Below are 19,089 nucleotides of genomic sequence, written 5' to 3'. Positions count from 1 at the left end.
GTCTGTCTTGGGGCCCGCTCAAGATCTCAGCCTAGGGGCTCTACTCCAGGATGTGGAATCCACGAAAATAAAGAAAAACATTTTGAGGAACACGTTAGAACTACATTTGAAAATGTAGATTAATTTAAAATTACTGCAGCATATTCCTCTTAACACGGTCATATTTAAGAAGTTTTCTCGCTTAGTACGACTTATTTTCGTGATCTTCTAACTTTTACTACCACTAAATCTCCCGTTTAAAATGTTTTCCCACCAACAACGTTTTTCATGAGTTTTTGGAAAATGCTATAAGTGGGATTCACTGTATATGAGAGTTTCTTGCCACAAACAAAATCCAAGATTGCAATCTCAATATTTGAATATTCGAATTCGAAATTCAAAAAGACGCTCTGGAACAGGGGTTGTGTCGAATATTAACAACACTAGCTGCAATATCAGCCTAAACCTCAGATATAATTTATTTAATAGTAGGCAATGAACTGCCGGAGCTGTAAGTAAAAATACAACGCCACAACAGGCAAATTGCCCAACGAGGTGGCTGACTTAAGAACATCATGGATCCCCGAGCCCTACCTACTACTGCTACACCACACATGCACCGCGGAACCCCCAACGAATCGGTGCATGCGGGAATGTTCCCCCCCCCCCGATATGCTGACGTAATATTTGAATGACCCCAAAATTTACACATTGATTGAAAATAATTTATTATATTTTTTTACTGTGTTGTATTATGGTTTTGCTTTTTTACGTTATTTTCATCAATTAAAAATTAATTAAATTCAAACATATATTTATACTTCAAACAATATTTGAATGAGTCTTTTAACGGGAAAACGGGGGGGGGGGGGTTAGGAAATTAATCATGGTCGCAGCAAGGGGGCCACAGGAATGAAAAATGGTTGAAAGGGGGCCATGGGCAAAAAAAGATTGAGAACCACTGAACTAGAATAATACAAAAACAACGCCACAACAGGCAAATTGCCCAACGAGGTGGCTGATTTAAGAACATCATGGATCCCCGAGCCATTTTTTGGAAGCCCTACCTACTACTGCTACACCACACATGCACCCCGCGGAACCCCCAACGAATCGGTACATGCGGGAATGTGCGTGTCCGTGTAGTGAAACCTGACGTGAAGTTTTTGTTTCTCTGTAATGCTTGTTATGTGTAGTGCTGCCATCTGCCACCAGTTTTTCTAACTATGAGTGAAGTGTTATGATTGAATGATTTACCGTTGTAGGACTGTTGCTCTCTGTGGCGAGACTTTTTAACGGGGAGATCGGCTCGCATTTGCGCCTTGAAGTTGGGAACCACAGAAAACCAACTTCAGCCGACCACATAAAGTAGGAGAAAGCTTTTAGATAAATAAAGTGAGTGTTCAGAAATATATCCAGATCATATATTCAACCTTAGGCTGGTATTACACTATAAAACTTTGATAAAAATTCTTTTATAAAACTTGAAAAATGTAACCCATAAACACATCTGTTACATTCGAGCGAACTTAACTGATCGGTTTATTGGTTGCATTTTTCAAGTTTTATAAACGAACTTTTATCAAACTTTTATAGTGTAATCCCGGCCTTAGACACAGTCACGGATCCACAGCGATGATTCAGGAGGGGTGGCTGATTGTGTAAGATTGTAGGATTGTCCTGTATTTCACGGGACATGCCAAGTTTTACCATATTATCCGGATTTTGGGAGTAGTGATTACTCCCCCACCCTACTTCTGGATCCACTGCTGGTCTTTTTCAATGGTCAGTTTCATTTCCAATGGGTTTTTTATATTTCCATTGATAGATTCAACATTGTATAAAATATACGTATAAAGGGGCGAGGGCACCAAAATCATTTAAGTGCTTACAGGGCCTTCAAAAACATATTAATCCGGCCCTGGAAATTTCAATTTTGTCACCCCCTAGCCCTTTATAAAAGGTATTGTCGTTCCCACACCTAGTTTCGATCCTCATTCACCCACTGATAAAACTGTTGTCAGTGAATATTACCAGCGGTGATTTTTTTTCGCCGATGTCGTGCCCTTTCCTATCACTCTGTATTGCGTGGCAGTAAATCCCCTCCCCGCCTAGCCGGGCTGTATTCAGGCATTGAAGCGTTAATAGACAAAAACTGATAGAAATGTCAAAATTTCAGATTAATTTTATTCGAATAAAATTTCATACAAACAATAGACAATAGTTTTATTATATAATTTACTCAATTACCACTTTTCCAAAAAAAAAAACTACTACTTTTCTACCTTTCCGCTAAGAGTCAAGTACGCACAGCGTACTTGCAAGCGGTCGAAACGAAACACGAGGCGAATCAGAAATTTATCACACACAAAATACTGTAAATTGGCCAGCAATATGTACACGCAATATGGGGGGAAAGAAACCGCCTGGCGGTGGTAAACACGTAGCTGTGAAGTTCGATGGATCATGTTATATTGCTGGTACGAACAACACTGTTTGTTGTTGAAGACGCACACAAACACACAAAAGTTCTATAATATGGATGCAGTGGATTTATTGGTAGCCTCTATTGGATACCCCTTGCCTTACATTCCTCCTTTCCGTCTGCGGAAAGAGAAAGAAAATGAATATCAATACAGAAACAACATAGGCATTATACACTGGCCGGGATTACACTATAAAAGTTTGATAAAAGTACTTTTATAAAAGTTGAAAATGCAACCGATAAGAGCATTGGTAACAACATTCTAGCAAATGCAACCGATGAGTTTATTGGTTGTATTTTTTCCAAGTTTTATCAAAAAGCGCTTTTACAAAACTTTTTACACTGCAATACTAGTCTTAGGCCGGGATTAATTACACTGTAAAACTTAGGTAAATGTCCTTTTATAAAACTTGAAAAATGCAACCAATAAGGTCATCGGTTGCATTTTCTAGAATGTAACCAATAACCTTATTGGTTTGGTTTTTCAAATTTTATAAAAAAAGGCTTTTATCAAACTTCTATAAAACATGAAAAATGCAACCAATAAGATCAGCATTTGCTCGAATGTAACCAATATGCGTATTGGTTGGATTTTTTAAGTTTTATAAAAGAGCTATCTTCAAACTTTTATAATGTAATCCCGGCCTTAGACGGACACTGAAATGAGACGGAAACCTGTTTAAAACGAAATCAAAACAGTCTGTTCAATGATTAGCGCTTAGATTTGCATTTTTATGAAACGGAAATCTGCCTAAAACGGAACGTTATTTCAGTCTCTTGACGTTCCGTTTTGTACAGGTTTCACTGGATCTACATTATGATATCAGGATTGTAACTATGATTTTTGCCACACCTTACAACTTTAAAATTCGGTAATTGTGTAATGGTATTCTTTGTTCCCAACTAAAACTACCGCCCTGGGAGGGGCAGCTGTCCCCCCCCCCGTTAGTTACGGCTCTGGATCATATAATACTGTAACACGAGGTAAACCAGGTGTCACAGAACTCTACCATCAAAATGCGCGGTGAACCCATATCCCGCGGGAAAAATGTGGTCCTCAGTGAGTCACCTTATGCGGCCTGCAACCTCAAAACTAATTTTGTAAAAATGAACCGTATCACATTTATAGATCACTTAAGATGCTTGCTGCATATGTAGATCACTTGACTGACCTGCGGCACAGTTACAAATTAAAAGAACCATTTTCCCCATTTACAGACCACTCAAGTGACACGCAGCAGTTTTACATCACCTAAATGGACCTGTTCCACATTCCCGGATCATTTAAGTGACCTGCGGCATATTTAAATATCACTTAAGTGGCCCCCAGTTCCAGATAACATGTTTAATACAGTTGATGCACGTCTAGCATCATCCAAGACCAATAATTTGGCATATCCAAATTGAACAACATTCTGCAATCTTTTACTCCTCCCCCCACCCCCGAAGGCGGATATACATTAGCACGCGGATCATGCAATGAAAGCATTCGCAACTGGTTGTTCAGTAATTTGTACGGTGTTGTGAACGATTTTTGAGCTGTTTTCACTGGACCCTCCTGGAATCGACGAACACAAAGGAAGTTCGTGTACCCACGAGCGGACTAGAACCGCTGCAAGGGGTCGTGCTTTGCAAGATCGGCGCGCTAGTGTACACTACACGCTCCTCAAGAGTCTAGCGCAGAGGTCTTCAACCTTTTTTTTCCTATATTCGCGAGCACTTACTCGTATCCATCATCAAAAGAAGAGCACCCTTACGGGAAGTTCGACATGCATGAAATCAGGATTGATTTCGATCCTTAAGGTATCCGACTACGTTGAAAACGTCATTTTGGGAGAAAAAATATGGATTTTCATTTTTTTATTTATTTCTTATAAAAGCCCTATTTGTTGTGATTCCAAAACGGGCCTTGTTTTGTTTATATGATGCTTAGAATCAAAGTTACGTTCACTTTAGTGTTGCGTTTTTACGTACAAGTAATACGCGAATAAAGACTTTAAACGTGTTTTACGAAGACTGATATTTTCGACATTTGACTTGACTTTGTGACATGATTTGTAAAAATTGATTCATTGCATCCTTATGAAGTTTTAATGTGATATTTTGCTGTATATTGTTGAGGTTATGAACCAAAATCTAAGGTCTATCACATATATTTTTTGAATTACAGTGTTTTATAGACAAAATGTAGGATGAAATTTCAAAAAAATTCACAGGTACTTAAACATGTTTTGGTGTAACTTATGAGCATATCGTGCAATCCTTTAAATTTTGGTTCATAACCTGCAACATTACCAGCTAAATGCACTGTGAAAATCACAAAGCATTTCATTGATAAAAGTTTTTGCAATCGTGTTTCGAATATTGCATGAATTTTGCCTAAAATTTGACATAAAAACGACTTTTTCCATAGAAAATATAATAGACAGACCAAAATTTGTCACTGTTTTGAACATTTCGAGACACTTTCTATCAAAAAATGCATTTAAAGTTCACTCTAGAACCATTTTAAAGAAAAGTGACGAGAAAGGTAGTCGGATACCTTAAATGCAATTTGTACAAGGTTTTTGATTTTAATTTTGACCAAGCGTGCTCGCCAGCACGAAATCGGACACGAGAATCGAGTACTCTGGATGTTCCAGGCAGCACCGTGGTGCTCGCGAGCAACTGGTTGGGAGATGCCTGGTGTGTCTAGGGTTTTCAAAATATCCGCGTCCACATTAGGCAGGAATCCTCCTGGCGACAAATTCTCAATTTCACCTCAGAGTTTGATCGCGAAACTATTTTTGGAAGCTCTTATTGGGAATTTAACTTCCCTTCCATCGACAGAAACTAAACGGCCATTTTCGGAACTTCACCTACAATTCCTCAAAGAAGAGGTGTGGGGAAAAAAAATGGTCGTTTCCGATCACACACAATACGCCATTGAATTTTCAGAAACCAAATGTCTGGTCAAATTTTTTGAAAGTTAAAATTTACCGTCACCAAAAGATGGCAACCAAAATTTCTATACGAACCATTTCAGCTGATTCTGTGTTTCGAGGGTTCGGCGAGAAATCTTGGGAATATCCATTTTGTTTAAACCTAGAAAAACAAACAAAAGGTTTTCTTCTAAAAAATCCGAGTTTCTCTATTTCGAAATTGATTATCTCATAAGGATTATAAATTGAAAAAAATTTGACCATACATTTTTCGCGGGAACTGAATATCACGTGTCACATAACCATAGAGACCCTCCCCCCACTGGAAAGAAAGAGGTCCTCATTCTCTTGTCGTTTTTTACTTTAACCTTATCATTTTACCTTTTGTTTTACCTCCAGGAATAGACCCGCGGGACCGCGTGCTGCCGATCTCCGCCGACCGGCCGTCAATGTTTATAGTTTTTAGTGTTGCCAGATTCCATAATGTCGTAGTTTAGTTTCGTTTAGAAACCGAGCACGCCCAGGCTCTGTCGCTTTTGCGATATAAGCTCATTGATCGTGAGATCGTGGGCGTGCCGGAGAAGACTCAAGCCGGCCGGGAAAGCACACCCGGTTCGGACCAACACCCCGCCAACCCCCCCAAGCTGCGCAACCACATACCCAAACCCCCAATCTCCGGGCACATCACCACTCGAAAATTCGGGACAGCGCCGCGAGTGCGATTCCCCCTCCGTCCAGCTCCTAGAGCGAACAGTGAGGAGGCCTTCTATCTCTAGGAGGTGTTTTGTGCCGTCCCGACACCCACAAGGCCCCATTGACGCGTTCCACAGCGTCCCAACACGCCCCGCGAAGGGAGACCCTCCCCCGACCACCACTACCCCCAAGAACTTCTATTGTGGATATGAGAGAACAATTTGTTATAAAGACGGGAACACATCGCTTCTCATCAAGGAAAACATGGAACGCCTCGCGACAAGGGCCTCCTCAATGGGCGCGTTATTCTTGACTACGTATGAAGTTATTTGATTTGTCAACATTCAATCTTGTTCTCCTTGTTATTTCCTGCACCTCCGAACGGTCTGGTCTCTTGTCAAAGCTGCAATTTGCTCCATAGTCGCGCAATAATATTTTATTCCGTACGAATATGCAAATGAGAAGTTGCCTGTCAAAAAAATTATATGTCAATGTTGCAGTGCCGCCGATTCCGATTCGCCGATGCGATGGTGGATGATGGGAAGGATTTCATTCAAGTACCAGCAGAGTGTGCTGGGAACGATGGCACATTCATTCACTCCAACTTACTTCCCGAAAGCGGTGCGCCGAGTAGCGTCTATTCCGCCACCTTGTACCATTGATTAAGAGGTATGCTCAGTACCGTCTTAAGGCATAGGCCTCGAGAGAAAAGGGTCCTCACAAAAATGAGATCTAGTTGAGATTTTCCAGAATTTGCCTGGTAGGGCCTCAGAAAAATCATTTGGTCCATGATGCTCTTAAGACGACCCTCCCTGGGTATGCTTCGGCACCGTTCCAGTCGTCCAGCATTTCCTCCTGGTCAACATCTGTACGGAATTACAAAGCGAGCTCGGTGACAACTGAGACTTGTCTAAGTCGTCACTGGACTCGTCGATTCGGGTTAATCGCTGGATTCACATCGTTGGGAGATGCTTGGACTGAACATTCAGTTGTAGCGGGGGTTCAGAAAAATCACCTTTCTTGGGACCTATGATGATACGGATCGGTGGTCTGAAGTGACAGGGGCTTCATGAAAATTTGATCTGGTTGAAATTTTAAAGTAAGCTCGGAGAGATACTTGCTCTCACGGGGGGGGGGGGGGGGAGCCCTCAGAAAAACTGGTTTTGCCTGGGGACACATGATGCGGTTGAGATGGCTTTGGGCTTAATTTGTGGAAATTGAGTGAAACCTCAACCAAAAACTGAGCATTAATGTCAGTTCTTGTGCACAATTAACTTTTTTTAGTTTCTCTGCTTTTGTGTCACCCTCGGGGCAGCAACTAGAAACGGGAATTTACTTCGTCGCTTGGTGGTCTTTATCTATTTTGGCACCAGGGCCGTCATTTCAACTTTTTCCGGGGGGGGGGGGGCAAAGCACATGTACTCAATGCATGTATATATATATATATATATATATATATATACCATTTTTAGTGTATTTCCAAATGACGGGCCTGTTTGGCACCTCTTCCCTGTAATTTTTAACGGAACTAGAGTAAACTCATTCCCCTTTCCCGGTCTAGTGCTCGGAGCACCACGCCCCTTACCCTCCATTGGTTGCGGGGCCGTGGTCAATCATTTGATAAGGATCTTCAACTGTATCTTAAGTACTTCAAACTTAAAGTTTTGGGATTTTCTACCGGATGGTTGATAATGGGGGGGGGGGATGTACATTGAAAAATCATACAGTTTGATCTTTTTGTTTTTTTGGTGCCCCTTTTTCTCCTGATGTCCTGAGCACGTGCTTATTTTGCTTAATGGTTAATCCGGCTCTGTGTTCAGAAGTCAAAATTTTTTCCTATGTAAAGATCAAGACGAGCATTCCTGTATGTTGGTATATCCAGGGTTGCTGTATTTTTTGGAAATACAATCAAACCTCTCTCTCTCTCAACACTGACGGGACCGAAAAAAAAATTCGAGAAATAGGATTTTTTGAGTGGGAAAAACACGGCAAAAATGGCAAAAAAAAAAAAATCAATTGATAAAAACTAAAAAATACCGTACTATGTATATACTACGTACTAAAGAAGTTATTCGTCAAGTTACACAATCAATATTCAATTGCTGGATTTGTGACACGCCAGCAATGTGTTGGGAACACATTCTGCTGTAATAAACGATTTGGAGACATTCTGTTCGTTATTTGCGAAGCTTTTCTTTGACTTGTGCACGTCAGCGCCACCTATCGGCCGTTTTTGAGTTAATTTTTTCCCCCGTCTTAAAAACATTCCCGTGACGTAGCGATGCTAACCCTGCAAACCGTTTATTTATTTCGGTTATTTTTCCGGTTTTTATGAATTTTTAAAGTCCCTACGGATTTTTTGCCCACCCTGTACTTTTATAAACGTATTGCAATCTGATCTTTCCGATACTTTCCATACTTTTTATGGCGACAGAAAGATTCCGAATTTTGAATGCTACACCTTGATCTATAGGTTAAAAATCTGCCCTAAATGGTAGTCTTACGTAGTCTCGATGCACTTCAGCTGAACAATGTTAAAATGGGCATTGAATTATAAAATAAAAATCGAGGATAAACCGAATTTACCGTCTTTATCATGACCAGTAACCACATCAATCACAAATGAAAAACTTCACGTGGATGTAACGAAAAATCCACAGCATCCATATTAATATAAACAGTTATTAATATTAATGCATCGAGTCGAAAATGTTTCTCAAGGTGGACGTAACAGTACTCACCGTCTGTACAGTACATACATAGCGACGAATGCGAGGAACAGCAACACGCCAAGAACTGCAGCAACAACCACAACCTGGTTTTTGGCTCCTATATTAAAAAATGAAATAAACACATATATTTTTCAACAATTCTTTTTAGTTCATGATACGTGTGTGAGAAACACTGCATTCGAGAACTACTACTATTTATGAGAGAAACAATTCCAGAAACCAATTGGAATTTTAGAACTGATGTGAACTAAAAATACTAATTAAAAGAAATAATTCCAGCGCCAATGGAATTTCATAATAAATGAAACAAATATGTATTTCTCCAGAATGTAGATCAAAATTCAGAATTAACGGAAGAAATAATTCCATAATCGATGAAAATTCAAAATTAATGCAAGAAATAATTTAAGAATTTGTGAAAGTGTCTCCAATAATTTGCCGTGAGTGCGGGGCCTCATAAACCCTCCCCAGCCCGACCCAACCCGCAAGGGTAAAAGGCTTATATCCCTGGAGGGACAGAGCCTGGGCCGTGCCTGGTTTGTCGCACCTCATAAACAGCGGAGCCCAGTGCCACCGCACCTGTCGCACACCCCTAAAGCTGGGTTTTCCTAGGAGGGAAACTTTTACGCTGCGCGCGCTGTATAAACCTGCTCCTAGGAAAATCTGGCTTAAGGACGGCTCTGCTTGCAACGTGCTGTACAAAAGTGATCTCCATCACCTTGCACCGGCATGGAATAGTGGACTGCTCTACAATAATCATGGTGTGAATCGCCTGTAAGATACCTTTCCACATTAATTGTTGCGGAAGTTTTGCGTACGCTCTTGTGGGGGAATCTACTACTTAGGAAGGACGTACCAATTTTTTCAGCTTTGTATATACTCATGTAAAAAAACCACTAAGTACTGTATATACTTGTGTAGGCTATAACCAACCTCCGTGCCATATATGCCAACCTCCGAACTTAATGAAAACGTGATCAAGTTTTTCCTCTACAAAAAAAGAAGAATAAAAAAAAAGCAGCCAAATTTTGGCGCAAGCCGTTGTGTTCTGATTGGTGGGTCAGTGCCAGGGTCTGTTTCTCACACAGGTGGGCAAACAGGACATGTGGCCAGGACCACAAAATTGGTTGCAGTCTGTGTTTATGACCACAATTCCCTGCCCCATGCAGGTGCCGGAAAAAAGTACAGTGGATTCCGCTAATAACATTTTTCTAAAAATCATCGTGAAAAACATTGTAAGCAGAAAAACGTCAGGAAACAGGACGACGAAAACAAGTTGTACTAAGCAGGAAACATTATAAGCGGGATTGAATCATGAATAATGTCAGCCTATGCAGGACTGAATACTTTGAGGTGGAAAATATACGCTCATGACAATAGGTCATCAATATATTTCTCACCTTTTAAATTCTTATCTTCTTTGTCGCAGAATGATCCTGTGTATCCAGCATTGCAACTACATTAACCAAAGAGAGAGAGAGAATTTAGTATGATCAAATAAGATTAAGAAAACAATTTTCAGCATTGTGGCTCTGATTATATATGTATGTCACAGCCGAAGCTCAAAATTGGCGAGTTCGTGAATTAGCCGATGTCCGAATTTCAGGCTTTGGCCAGCTAGATTACGAAGGAGGTTACAGGAAGATACTAGTGGCCGGAGATCTCTGGCAAGGTAGGATAACAAAAGACATGATTCGAGGTCATTGCCAAGTTGGCGTATTTTTCTGTGATAATTATGTCCGCATTAGCTATGGCAACCCATCATGTCACAGTCGCCGTGCTGTAATCTTCTCCCCACTTCAAAATTTGACAGACACACACACACAAAAAACTATGTGTATCTATATTAATATATAAATAGTTTTTCCTCTCAAATTAAAATCTATCACACAATGCAGATACTAATAGCCATGTATCACACGTTGGAGATGAAAAAAAAATGGATTTGCACCTACCGGACCATTTTAAATCAACACATAAAACTTTAGCTAGGGATCTCCGGCCATTTCGCGTATTGGCCGGCCAGAGCCCGAATCATTTCTGCAAGTTGGACATTGGCCATTTCTCGAATTGGCCACACTTTGGCTTTGGGATTAACATATATAATTAAAAAAAAGGACAATAGAAAAATATTACTAGTAGATTCTAACAACTTACGTGCAATCCACGTAAATGTCCTTGATTTTGGCACAACTTCCATGTTCACACACATTTCCCTCACATAGATCTGTTGAAGACAAAAGTGCGGGGGAAACATCAAATTTATCGGTCATATATAGCCTAATGTTATCACTTTTTTTTACATATCAGTTTTCAAGGTCAAAGAATTAACATTAGTTATAATTGAATTTGCAGTTTTTTTCTTGTGAAAACTTACCCACGCAAGCTTCCTTATTATCACCCATCTTGTCCGCTGGCTTCTTATATCCGCCCTTACATTCGCAGTAATATGATCCGACTGTATTCCGGCATATAGTGGTGTCTGCACATTCGTGTGTACCAGTTTTGCACTCATCGACATCTAATGGTAAACACAAATCAAGGGTGTTTTAAACATTTTTGAAAAGGGAGAAGAATATTGTCATTAGGCCGATGCCATAATGAAAGTGCATCCTCAACTAATGAGCTGTTTCTCCGACCCCATAACTTTGAAACAGTGATGAATAGAAAGATGAAACGAGCGGTACACATGCAATAAAAGAATTTCAAATGCACTGGTTTGTAAAAAAAATTAGTTATAAGTTTGAGTAATAGATGGCATCACGGTCATACCAATTTTTTTTTTCAATGCTGCTAAGGGCGGTGTTCAAACCAGTGACTCTCAACTGGGTGTCCATATGACCCCCTAGTGGTACTGGGATATTTTAAGGGGGGCCACGGAAGAAAATGGAGAAAGAGGGCCATGACATGTGGTTTGGAGGGCTGCAGAGAGCTGAGAAAAAAAATTAAGGTGTGAAGAAATATAAAGTTTTTTTATATTAGTGACTGTGCAGTTACAGGATCCAACAAAACCACCCATAAAACCAGGGCCGTCTTAGGCATAGGCGGAAATAGACTTGGAAGTCTGTGGGGGGGGGGGGGGGGGGCGCACGATGATGGTGATGTGCCAATTGATATATACATATATGCATTAGATCAGTCGATTCTACCTTTGACACTGGGGGCAATGCCTCCCCCACGACTCCCCGTATCTCCGTCCATGGTCTTAGGTCAAGAACCTACCCGGGCCTCACCGCCTACATTTTGCAGCAAGCTCCCTAGGATGGGGTTTTTCGTAGACCCCTCCTCCATATAAAATTTATAGTATGAAAAACAAAAAATGATGAAAACCATATCTAGCCCCGGGCTGCAGCTCTGTCAGTACCACTCTTTTGAGAGGTCATGCCCGGGGGTCTTATGTCCATAAGTGACCCCACCTTATGATATTTTGTATAGTATAATACTGTTACGAACTATCTACGATAGATGGCGCGATTTCTTCTGTTGGCTCTCAAAATGTCGGAATCAGTTGATACCGGTTTCGGTCCAGCGCATAGGCATGCGATTGGCGGAGAATTGGCGGGAACATTCTAGAAAGCCCTGCCCCTCCAGACAGTGGTCTAACCCCTCCGTACGACTAGTTTGCCGACTAGTTTGTTAGCTCGCTTCTTGTTTTGCAACCTCGAAGTCTTGTGGAAAATTATCCGGAACAATACATTTTGAAAATAAGTAGGGAATATGCAGGCTGTTTATTTCCAGCTAAGTATGGGCCTACCATAGCATCACTTTGCCTGAGGGGGACCCGTGATGTTGAGACGGCCCTGAATAGAACTCGGACTATTGGGGAGCTCAATAAATTCTAGGCCAGTGGTCTGGAGACCAATCTTCTTTGCAAAATTTTCGTTCAGTATAAATTCACTGAAAAAATCAATTCAATACGTATAAAGGATCTGGGTAAGACAAGGGGAGCCACGAGAAAAAAAAATATGGTTCAAGGTGGGCCACGTGCGCCATACTGGGGGTTGAGGCATACTGAATGCATCAGAAATCAGGAATATTTCAATTCTTGACTGCAATTTGTACAAGGTGATGCCAACTAAAGACATGGACTACCCGACAGATTGGTGGGATCTTTGACTTCTGTCACGAATTAGATCAAAATTATCTAAATGTAATCTAGTTACCGAAACTAATCTTATATTTCAAGTACGTTTAACTGAAGAAGACTAGTCTAAACCGTTTAATTGTCTTTGTGTGATGCCAATAAATGCCTCGCTGTGGAAAATCAATTTCCTGTCTAATCCCTTCGCTTTCTGATAACTGGAATAAAAATAAGAATGCAACTGGGGGGTTTGTTGCGAAATCTATCATTTTCTGGCTATACCATAGGCTGACCATATTTCCTCCAGAAAAATACGGAAAATTGAGATTCCAGATACGGGACATCGCCAATTATCACCAAAATGACGCCAAAACTAAACAAAGTTGCCAAATATTGGTGAAATTAAGGAAAAAATCACAATGACGGGAAATGAAGCATTACGGCAAATTATTAGCGGATTAAAATGAATGACAAATATGGAGATTAATATTCTTATTTATAGTTGTAATTATAATAATATAATTTATGAGTTGAAAAATAATTTCAATCTTTGACTTCAATAAAGAATAAAACTTCAATTAGGCTTCGTGTAAAAAAAAACGGGGAAAACCGGGACACTTTTGCCAAAAAGTCGGGACGGCCAGAAAAACAAAAAATACCGGGACCGTCCCGGGAAATACGGGACGTATGGTCATCCTATTTTACCAGGACTATTTGGTGCAACTATTTGAATTATACTAAAACTGTGGAGCAGAAGTTTCAAATACTACCTGGTAAACATAGCATTCGTTTCATATTTCTATCCATTTTTGAGTTGTTTAAATTCAAAGTTAAAAGGAAAAGTACTTCTTGGAAGCACTTTGTGTGATGACTGCATCGGTAACGAGGACAAAGCTCTCACTCACCTTCACATATGACCGCTTCATGAGAGGCTATTCGCCTCTCCAGAACAGGCGTGTAGCCGCTTGAACAGTAACACCTGTTACCTGAGCATGAAGACAAGCTACCGCAGTAAGCATTCTTCACTGTATCCATACAGAACTGCGTAGGTTCTTGAGAGACTGTAATTGGAAATATAGCAATACATATCAGAGAGCAATATTTCACGTAAATATTCATTATATGTGAACTTCATTGTACATGTGCGGCATTGAGATAAATGATACGAAACTCGGGGGCTGGGGGCGAGGGGGGGGGTGATGATAATTCTTTCTGATGATAATTAATACTGAGAAATGAAAAATTTTACAAACAGCGATTCTTTTAAAGTTCTGAATGCTCAAAATATCAAAGTTTTACAGATTATTTCCTCTGAAATTCATTAATTCATTAATAAACTTGAAACTAATGTTGAAATAGGCATTTATGGCACGAAAATGTCAAAAAGGCATTTTTTACCAAAAAAAAAAGTTTTAAAATAGGCAAAAAAAGGCATTTATGGCACGAAAATGTCATACAGGCATTTTTTACCAAAAAAAGTTTCAAAATAGGCAAAAAAAGGCATTATTGCACGAAAATGTCAAAAAGGCATTTTTTACCAAAAAAAGTTTTAAAATAGGCAAAAAAAGGCAGTTATGGCATTTGCCTGAATTTTCGGGCTCTACTGATTACACATCAACACGACAAAGAAAAAAAAAGAGAGAATTTAGTTTTATAAATTGAGAATTATAACCACAAGCAATAGTAACCATGTTTCAGGTCCTCCTTCAGCAACAGAAGATTCGGTGGAACCAAGCAAAGGTCTTTCCTCTCCTGGTTAGGGATGCATGAGTTCGGCAACTGGAACCTTTTGGCGGGATCACCCTTTTCCTCAGCTTTAAACTGCAATTCTAGTTTACAAACCAGTTTCTCTCCGTCGTTCCTGTTAGGATCAGAAATAAATTAATGAATAGAACTTATATTTCGTTGTTTTCATTTTGACTGACATGTAAATTCTCGTGATTGTCCCGTGATGTGTGCGCGTTTGAAACCGCAGACATTCAAACCGAGCACACAACTCCGGTCTATCGCCCTAGGCAATTTACTACCGATTGAGTTGTGCCGGAAGTATTAGTGTCCCCCTCCAAATCACCTGGGTCCCCCGAGCCGTGAAAACGATTATATACAATATATATACATCACACATAATACACAAAGCTGCCTTGCGACATTTGTTCAGATCAGCGACCTAGCTTCAAAGTTCAGCCTCTTCGCGAGCGGTTGCTTAATTGGTGCTGTTTTCACTGCGCTGCCTCGCGACAGTTGCCCATGCGGCGCAGTCTTTGTCCTCCTTCGAGTAACGTTCGCAGATCTTGTGGGCAGTTGAGTGGTGGGGCTCTCAAGTGAGTCCCAGTCCAAGTTGAGCCCTTGCCATTGATTCCGGCCGGCATTGAGGATAGCCAATGGGTCTTTTGGTGCTGTGCTCCCAGTTGAGCCCACATCGCTCGGTTGGGCCCTTACAGGCATAGCAAATATCCTACTGTTCCAGCTCTCCTTCATCTCGCTCTGCTCAGCTATGCGTACCGTCTCTGCCCTGTTCCTGAGTCGCTCACTCCTCCTCGGCTGCTGTGGTTCTATAACCACCTGGATGGTGCGGTCTTTCTTATTATGAAGCTGCTCTATATTATTCTCGAGGAAAATCACCAGGTGTTTCAATTTTTGGAATGATTTCTCATCCCGCGCCAGTCTTTCTCTAGCTGCGGATGCGGCTTCCCCAGATTGAATTGTGCGGTTCTTTGACATTCCGTGGCGTAGTCCAACGGGCTTCCGCTCTTGCCGCATATGCACTTATTATTACTTGAGATATTAAAACGCTGAAAAAATGTGGGGAAGAGGCCATGCCCAGAGAAGAAAATTGAAACCGCAGACAGTAGGATTCCACTAGGGGCAAAGACACTAAATCCAGTCATTAAAATATTTCATCCCCACCCTTAAAAACAATTTTCTCTCACATATATACATTTACCATCGGTTCCTCTACCTTACATAGCCGACATTTATCACTGTTCCAATGACTCGACTCTAATAGTCGTGTAACAGTGGGTTCTTTACTCAAGCCCTCATTCACCCAGGACTCCATTGTGCTAATCATCATATACCTGCTCGCGAGTACCACAGTGCTCCATATAACAAATAAGTCACAATGGTGTAACCCTTATCCAATCTGAAAAAGTCTCGCTGCAAAGAACTGGCAGAAGTTTTTCGCCCCAACATAAAATGGAAACTGAGTATGCGGATTATACTCAGGATATACTCATTGAGTAAACGGATTATATGCATATGCACATATGCATTTGCATATAATCCGGGCTCTAGTAATTATAAATGCGAAATGCTAGTAAGAGAAAAAGTCTTACCTGCAAGACACTATGGATACATCTTTAACACCAAAATACAACGTCTTCATCTGCAAAGTTGACACAAAAATCACATATTAACACATTTAACATTAAAACAAATAAAATATCACGTGGGTAAAAGAAACATCAAAGTAAACTATTCGAAAGACTTGAAGAATAAAAATATATATAGAATATAATTTAACCCGTTCAATGTTTCTGACGTAATATTACGTCTGGAGTTATACGGAAGAAATACAAACAGCATTCTTCGCTTTGGCCAAGGTATGCACGCCGATTTGAGATGAGAATTTAACGTTCATGAGAACATACGTAATAAATACGCCTTCGTGAGAACTTTTTGTGTGAGTACGTTTTTGATAATATTCAGAGGGCTAAAGACATTGTGGGCGGGGGGGGGGGTGGTGGATGTGCTAAATCCTATATTTTTATGTGTTATCGAGATGGTGGCAAATAATGAGTGGGCTTGGGCTGATGGACCAGACACAAGTTTACGTCTATGACAATTTGGCCTGGTATACTTTGCTAGCAGATTATTAGGCATTATATTATTATCCGTCCATTATATCATACCCAATGGTACTTTTTTAACAAGGTATTAATTACACTTGAGGATCGATTTCCCATTTTGTACTTTTTATTTGATAAATATTTCATTCCACGTCATTGATTATGCATGGTGCTAGAATCTAAATCGGGCATCTTCAACCCGTTGCTCGTGAGCACCACAGTGCTCCCTATAACAAATAAGTCATAGTGGTGTAACGCTACAGGATGCAGATCAAAGAAAGCACATTAGTTAGCTGTAAAATGGGTTCATTATAGGCTATATCAAATAAAAAACATCATTCAATATAGGTTGAATTGAAAAAGACGTGTACGCATACACTGTATTAATCTTAATTTTTCTAGCTGGCACGCAGTATTAGTAATACAGGGCCTCTCAAAAACATATCGTAATCTTCTGTTGGCAACGGCAGTTGATACCGGTTTCTGTTTATCGCAAAGAAGTGGGATTGGCGGGCAACATTCCAGAAGATTCCCCCTCTAGACAGCGACACCGTTTTCTAGGAATCACGTAGAACTCACTAGAAATTTATCCGAATCTATATAAGGGACCACGACGAGGATTAGAGAAGAGAGGAGAGTTGTTGCTGCTTTATCCTCAATGCGAGATTATTATTCGTGAAAAATTATAAATAGTTGTTTTCTCTCTATAAATAAATCTGTGACGTCCTGAAAACTGCGTAATCCTCTGATCATTTCAATGACTTGAGACATCATCTAGAACAATTTGGTGTCACAAGTGGGATAATTCAAGGACTTGAATGGTAAAAACCAGAGGCATGGAGATGGACGAATATGCGAGAACAGCTGAACCAGTTGATGGACATTATGGGCCAGATGAAATTGGGCATCGTGGAAGAGATGAACAAATCTGCCGCCACTGTCAACACATCCATTGCTGCCGTGAAGGAAGACGTCACCGCTGTCAACACATCCATTGCTTGCCGTGAAAGATGTCACCGCTGTCAACACATTCATTGCTGCCGTGAAAGAAGACGTCACCTCACATCCATTGCTTGCCGTGAAAGAAGACGTCACCTCACATCCATTGCTTGCCGTGAAAGAAGACGTCACCGCTGTTAACACATCCATTGCTCGAGGTGAAAGATGTCACCGCTGTCAACACATCCATTGCTCGCCGTGAAAGAAGACGTCGCCTCACATCCATTGCTCGCCGTGAAAGAATACGTCACCTCACATCCATTGCTTACCGTGAAAGAAGACGTCACCGCTGTCAACACATCCATTGCTGGCGTCAAAGGAGACGTCACCGCCGTCAACGCGTCCATCGCCGAAGTCAAGGGAGACGTTGCCGCCGTGAATGATAAGATAGAGTCAATGCAATAGATGTCAATGCAATAATATCCGGAATGAAAGAAAAAATCGCGCCATCTATCATCTATAGGCCGTAACAGTTTTAATATTCTCTTACTGCTGAACATCAATACACACTTTTATTTAAAGCAAGGATTATAGCTCGTTTTTAATCACTATCCTTCGATTCCTGTTCAAGCAAGCTAAAATAATAATTGAAATTAACGATGCTCATAGACACATAGTTAATAGAGTTCTCACCGCATCTGTCACATCCTTCTGTAGCTTAGCTTGGACTTCAACATTAGTGTTAGGATCCTGCGGGTAATTTTTCTTGGAAATAGGAAGCTCAGACAATATGAATGAGTTTTTCGCTATGAAAAAAAAAAATATATATATGTTTTTACAAAACAGAAAAAGAGAATCATTTGATGAAAAGAAGTTGTATAGAAAAATACACATGGTGGTGTTGTTACATACCGAAAGTAAGACACTTCGAATCTCCTTGATCGAGAGCAAGAGGACACTTGCACGCAACGTCGTAAGATGGAGGCTCACTTGTTTTTATGACTTGGCATTCTTTATGTTCCGCTAAGCATTTATTTGGTAGGTCACACAAGCCTATGCACAAAACAAATCTGGTTATATATATATAAAAAAAAACCTACAGAGAACTAAACATAATCAACGAGTCAAAAAATTTATCGATAAATAAGTAGCTATATATTGAAAAAGTTGTAGATTTCTTCATATGGATCGTTACATAGAGACGTACATCAATATCTTCGGTTTACAGTGATGCAACATCCTTGCAGAAGTTCTGCGACCAACGTTCTGTGAACATATCGCATTTCCATTTTTGACAAAATGGCAGGAAAAACTTGAACGTTACTGCATTGAATTTTGTATGACGCTTGGTGATTCCTTAGAAGGACCCGGGTTCGAGCGCCACCGTCACCATAGTGGTGGTCGGCTGAAG

At 40.4% G+C, this 19,089-nt stretch overlaps 1 protein-coding gene across 2 annotated transcripts in view; it reads right to left on the bottom strand.

Moving 5' to 3' along the window:
• Window positions 1-2,146: 2,146 nt before the first annotated feature.
• The window catches only part of LOC149080860 (uncharacterized), a 131,206-nt gene continuing 114,263 nt past the window's right edge, over window positions 2,147-19,089 (bottom strand). The window contains exons 35-45 of one of the 2 annotated variants that reach the window (XM_089237537.1): window positions 18,591-18,731; window positions 18,372-18,484; window positions 16,227-16,276; window positions 14,580-14,752; window positions 13,797-13,952; window positions 11,188-11,331; window positions 10,968-11,037; window positions 10,211-10,266; window positions 8,820-8,907; window positions 5,482-5,548; window positions 2,147-2,583 (exon numbers count right to left, since the gene is read on the bottom strand). In XM_089237537.1, coding sequence (XP_089093663.1) covers window positions 2,533-2,583; window positions 5,482-5,548; window positions 8,820-8,907; window positions 10,211-10,266; window positions 10,968-11,037; window positions 11,188-11,331; window positions 13,797-13,952; window positions 14,580-14,752; window positions 16,227-16,276; window positions 18,372-18,484; window positions 18,591-18,731 — 1,109 coding nt within the window. In that variant the 3' untranslated portion in view covers window positions 2,147-2,532. The remainder of the gene's footprint in view (window positions 2,584-5,481; window positions 5,549-8,819; window positions 8,908-10,210; window positions 10,267-10,967; window positions 11,038-11,187; window positions 11,332-13,796; window positions 13,953-14,579; window positions 14,753-16,226; window positions 16,277-18,371; window positions 18,485-18,590; window positions 18,732-19,089) is intronic. The other variant, XM_089237538.1, reaches the window with a different exon arrangement.

The sequence above is a fragment of the Pholcus phalangioides genome, unplaced genomic scaffold, assembly GCF_987345545.1.
Source record: "Pholcus phalangioides strain wild (caught in Gottingen) unplaced genomic scaffold, Ppha-v1.0 ptg000010l_1, whole genome shotgun sequence".
Lineage (NCBI taxonomy): Eukaryota > Metazoa > Arthropoda > Arachnida > Araneae > Pholcidae > Pholcus > Pholcus phalangioides.
The sequence above is the reverse complement of the archived record's forward strand: the minus strand, read 5'-3'. Positions and strand labels throughout refer to the sequence as shown.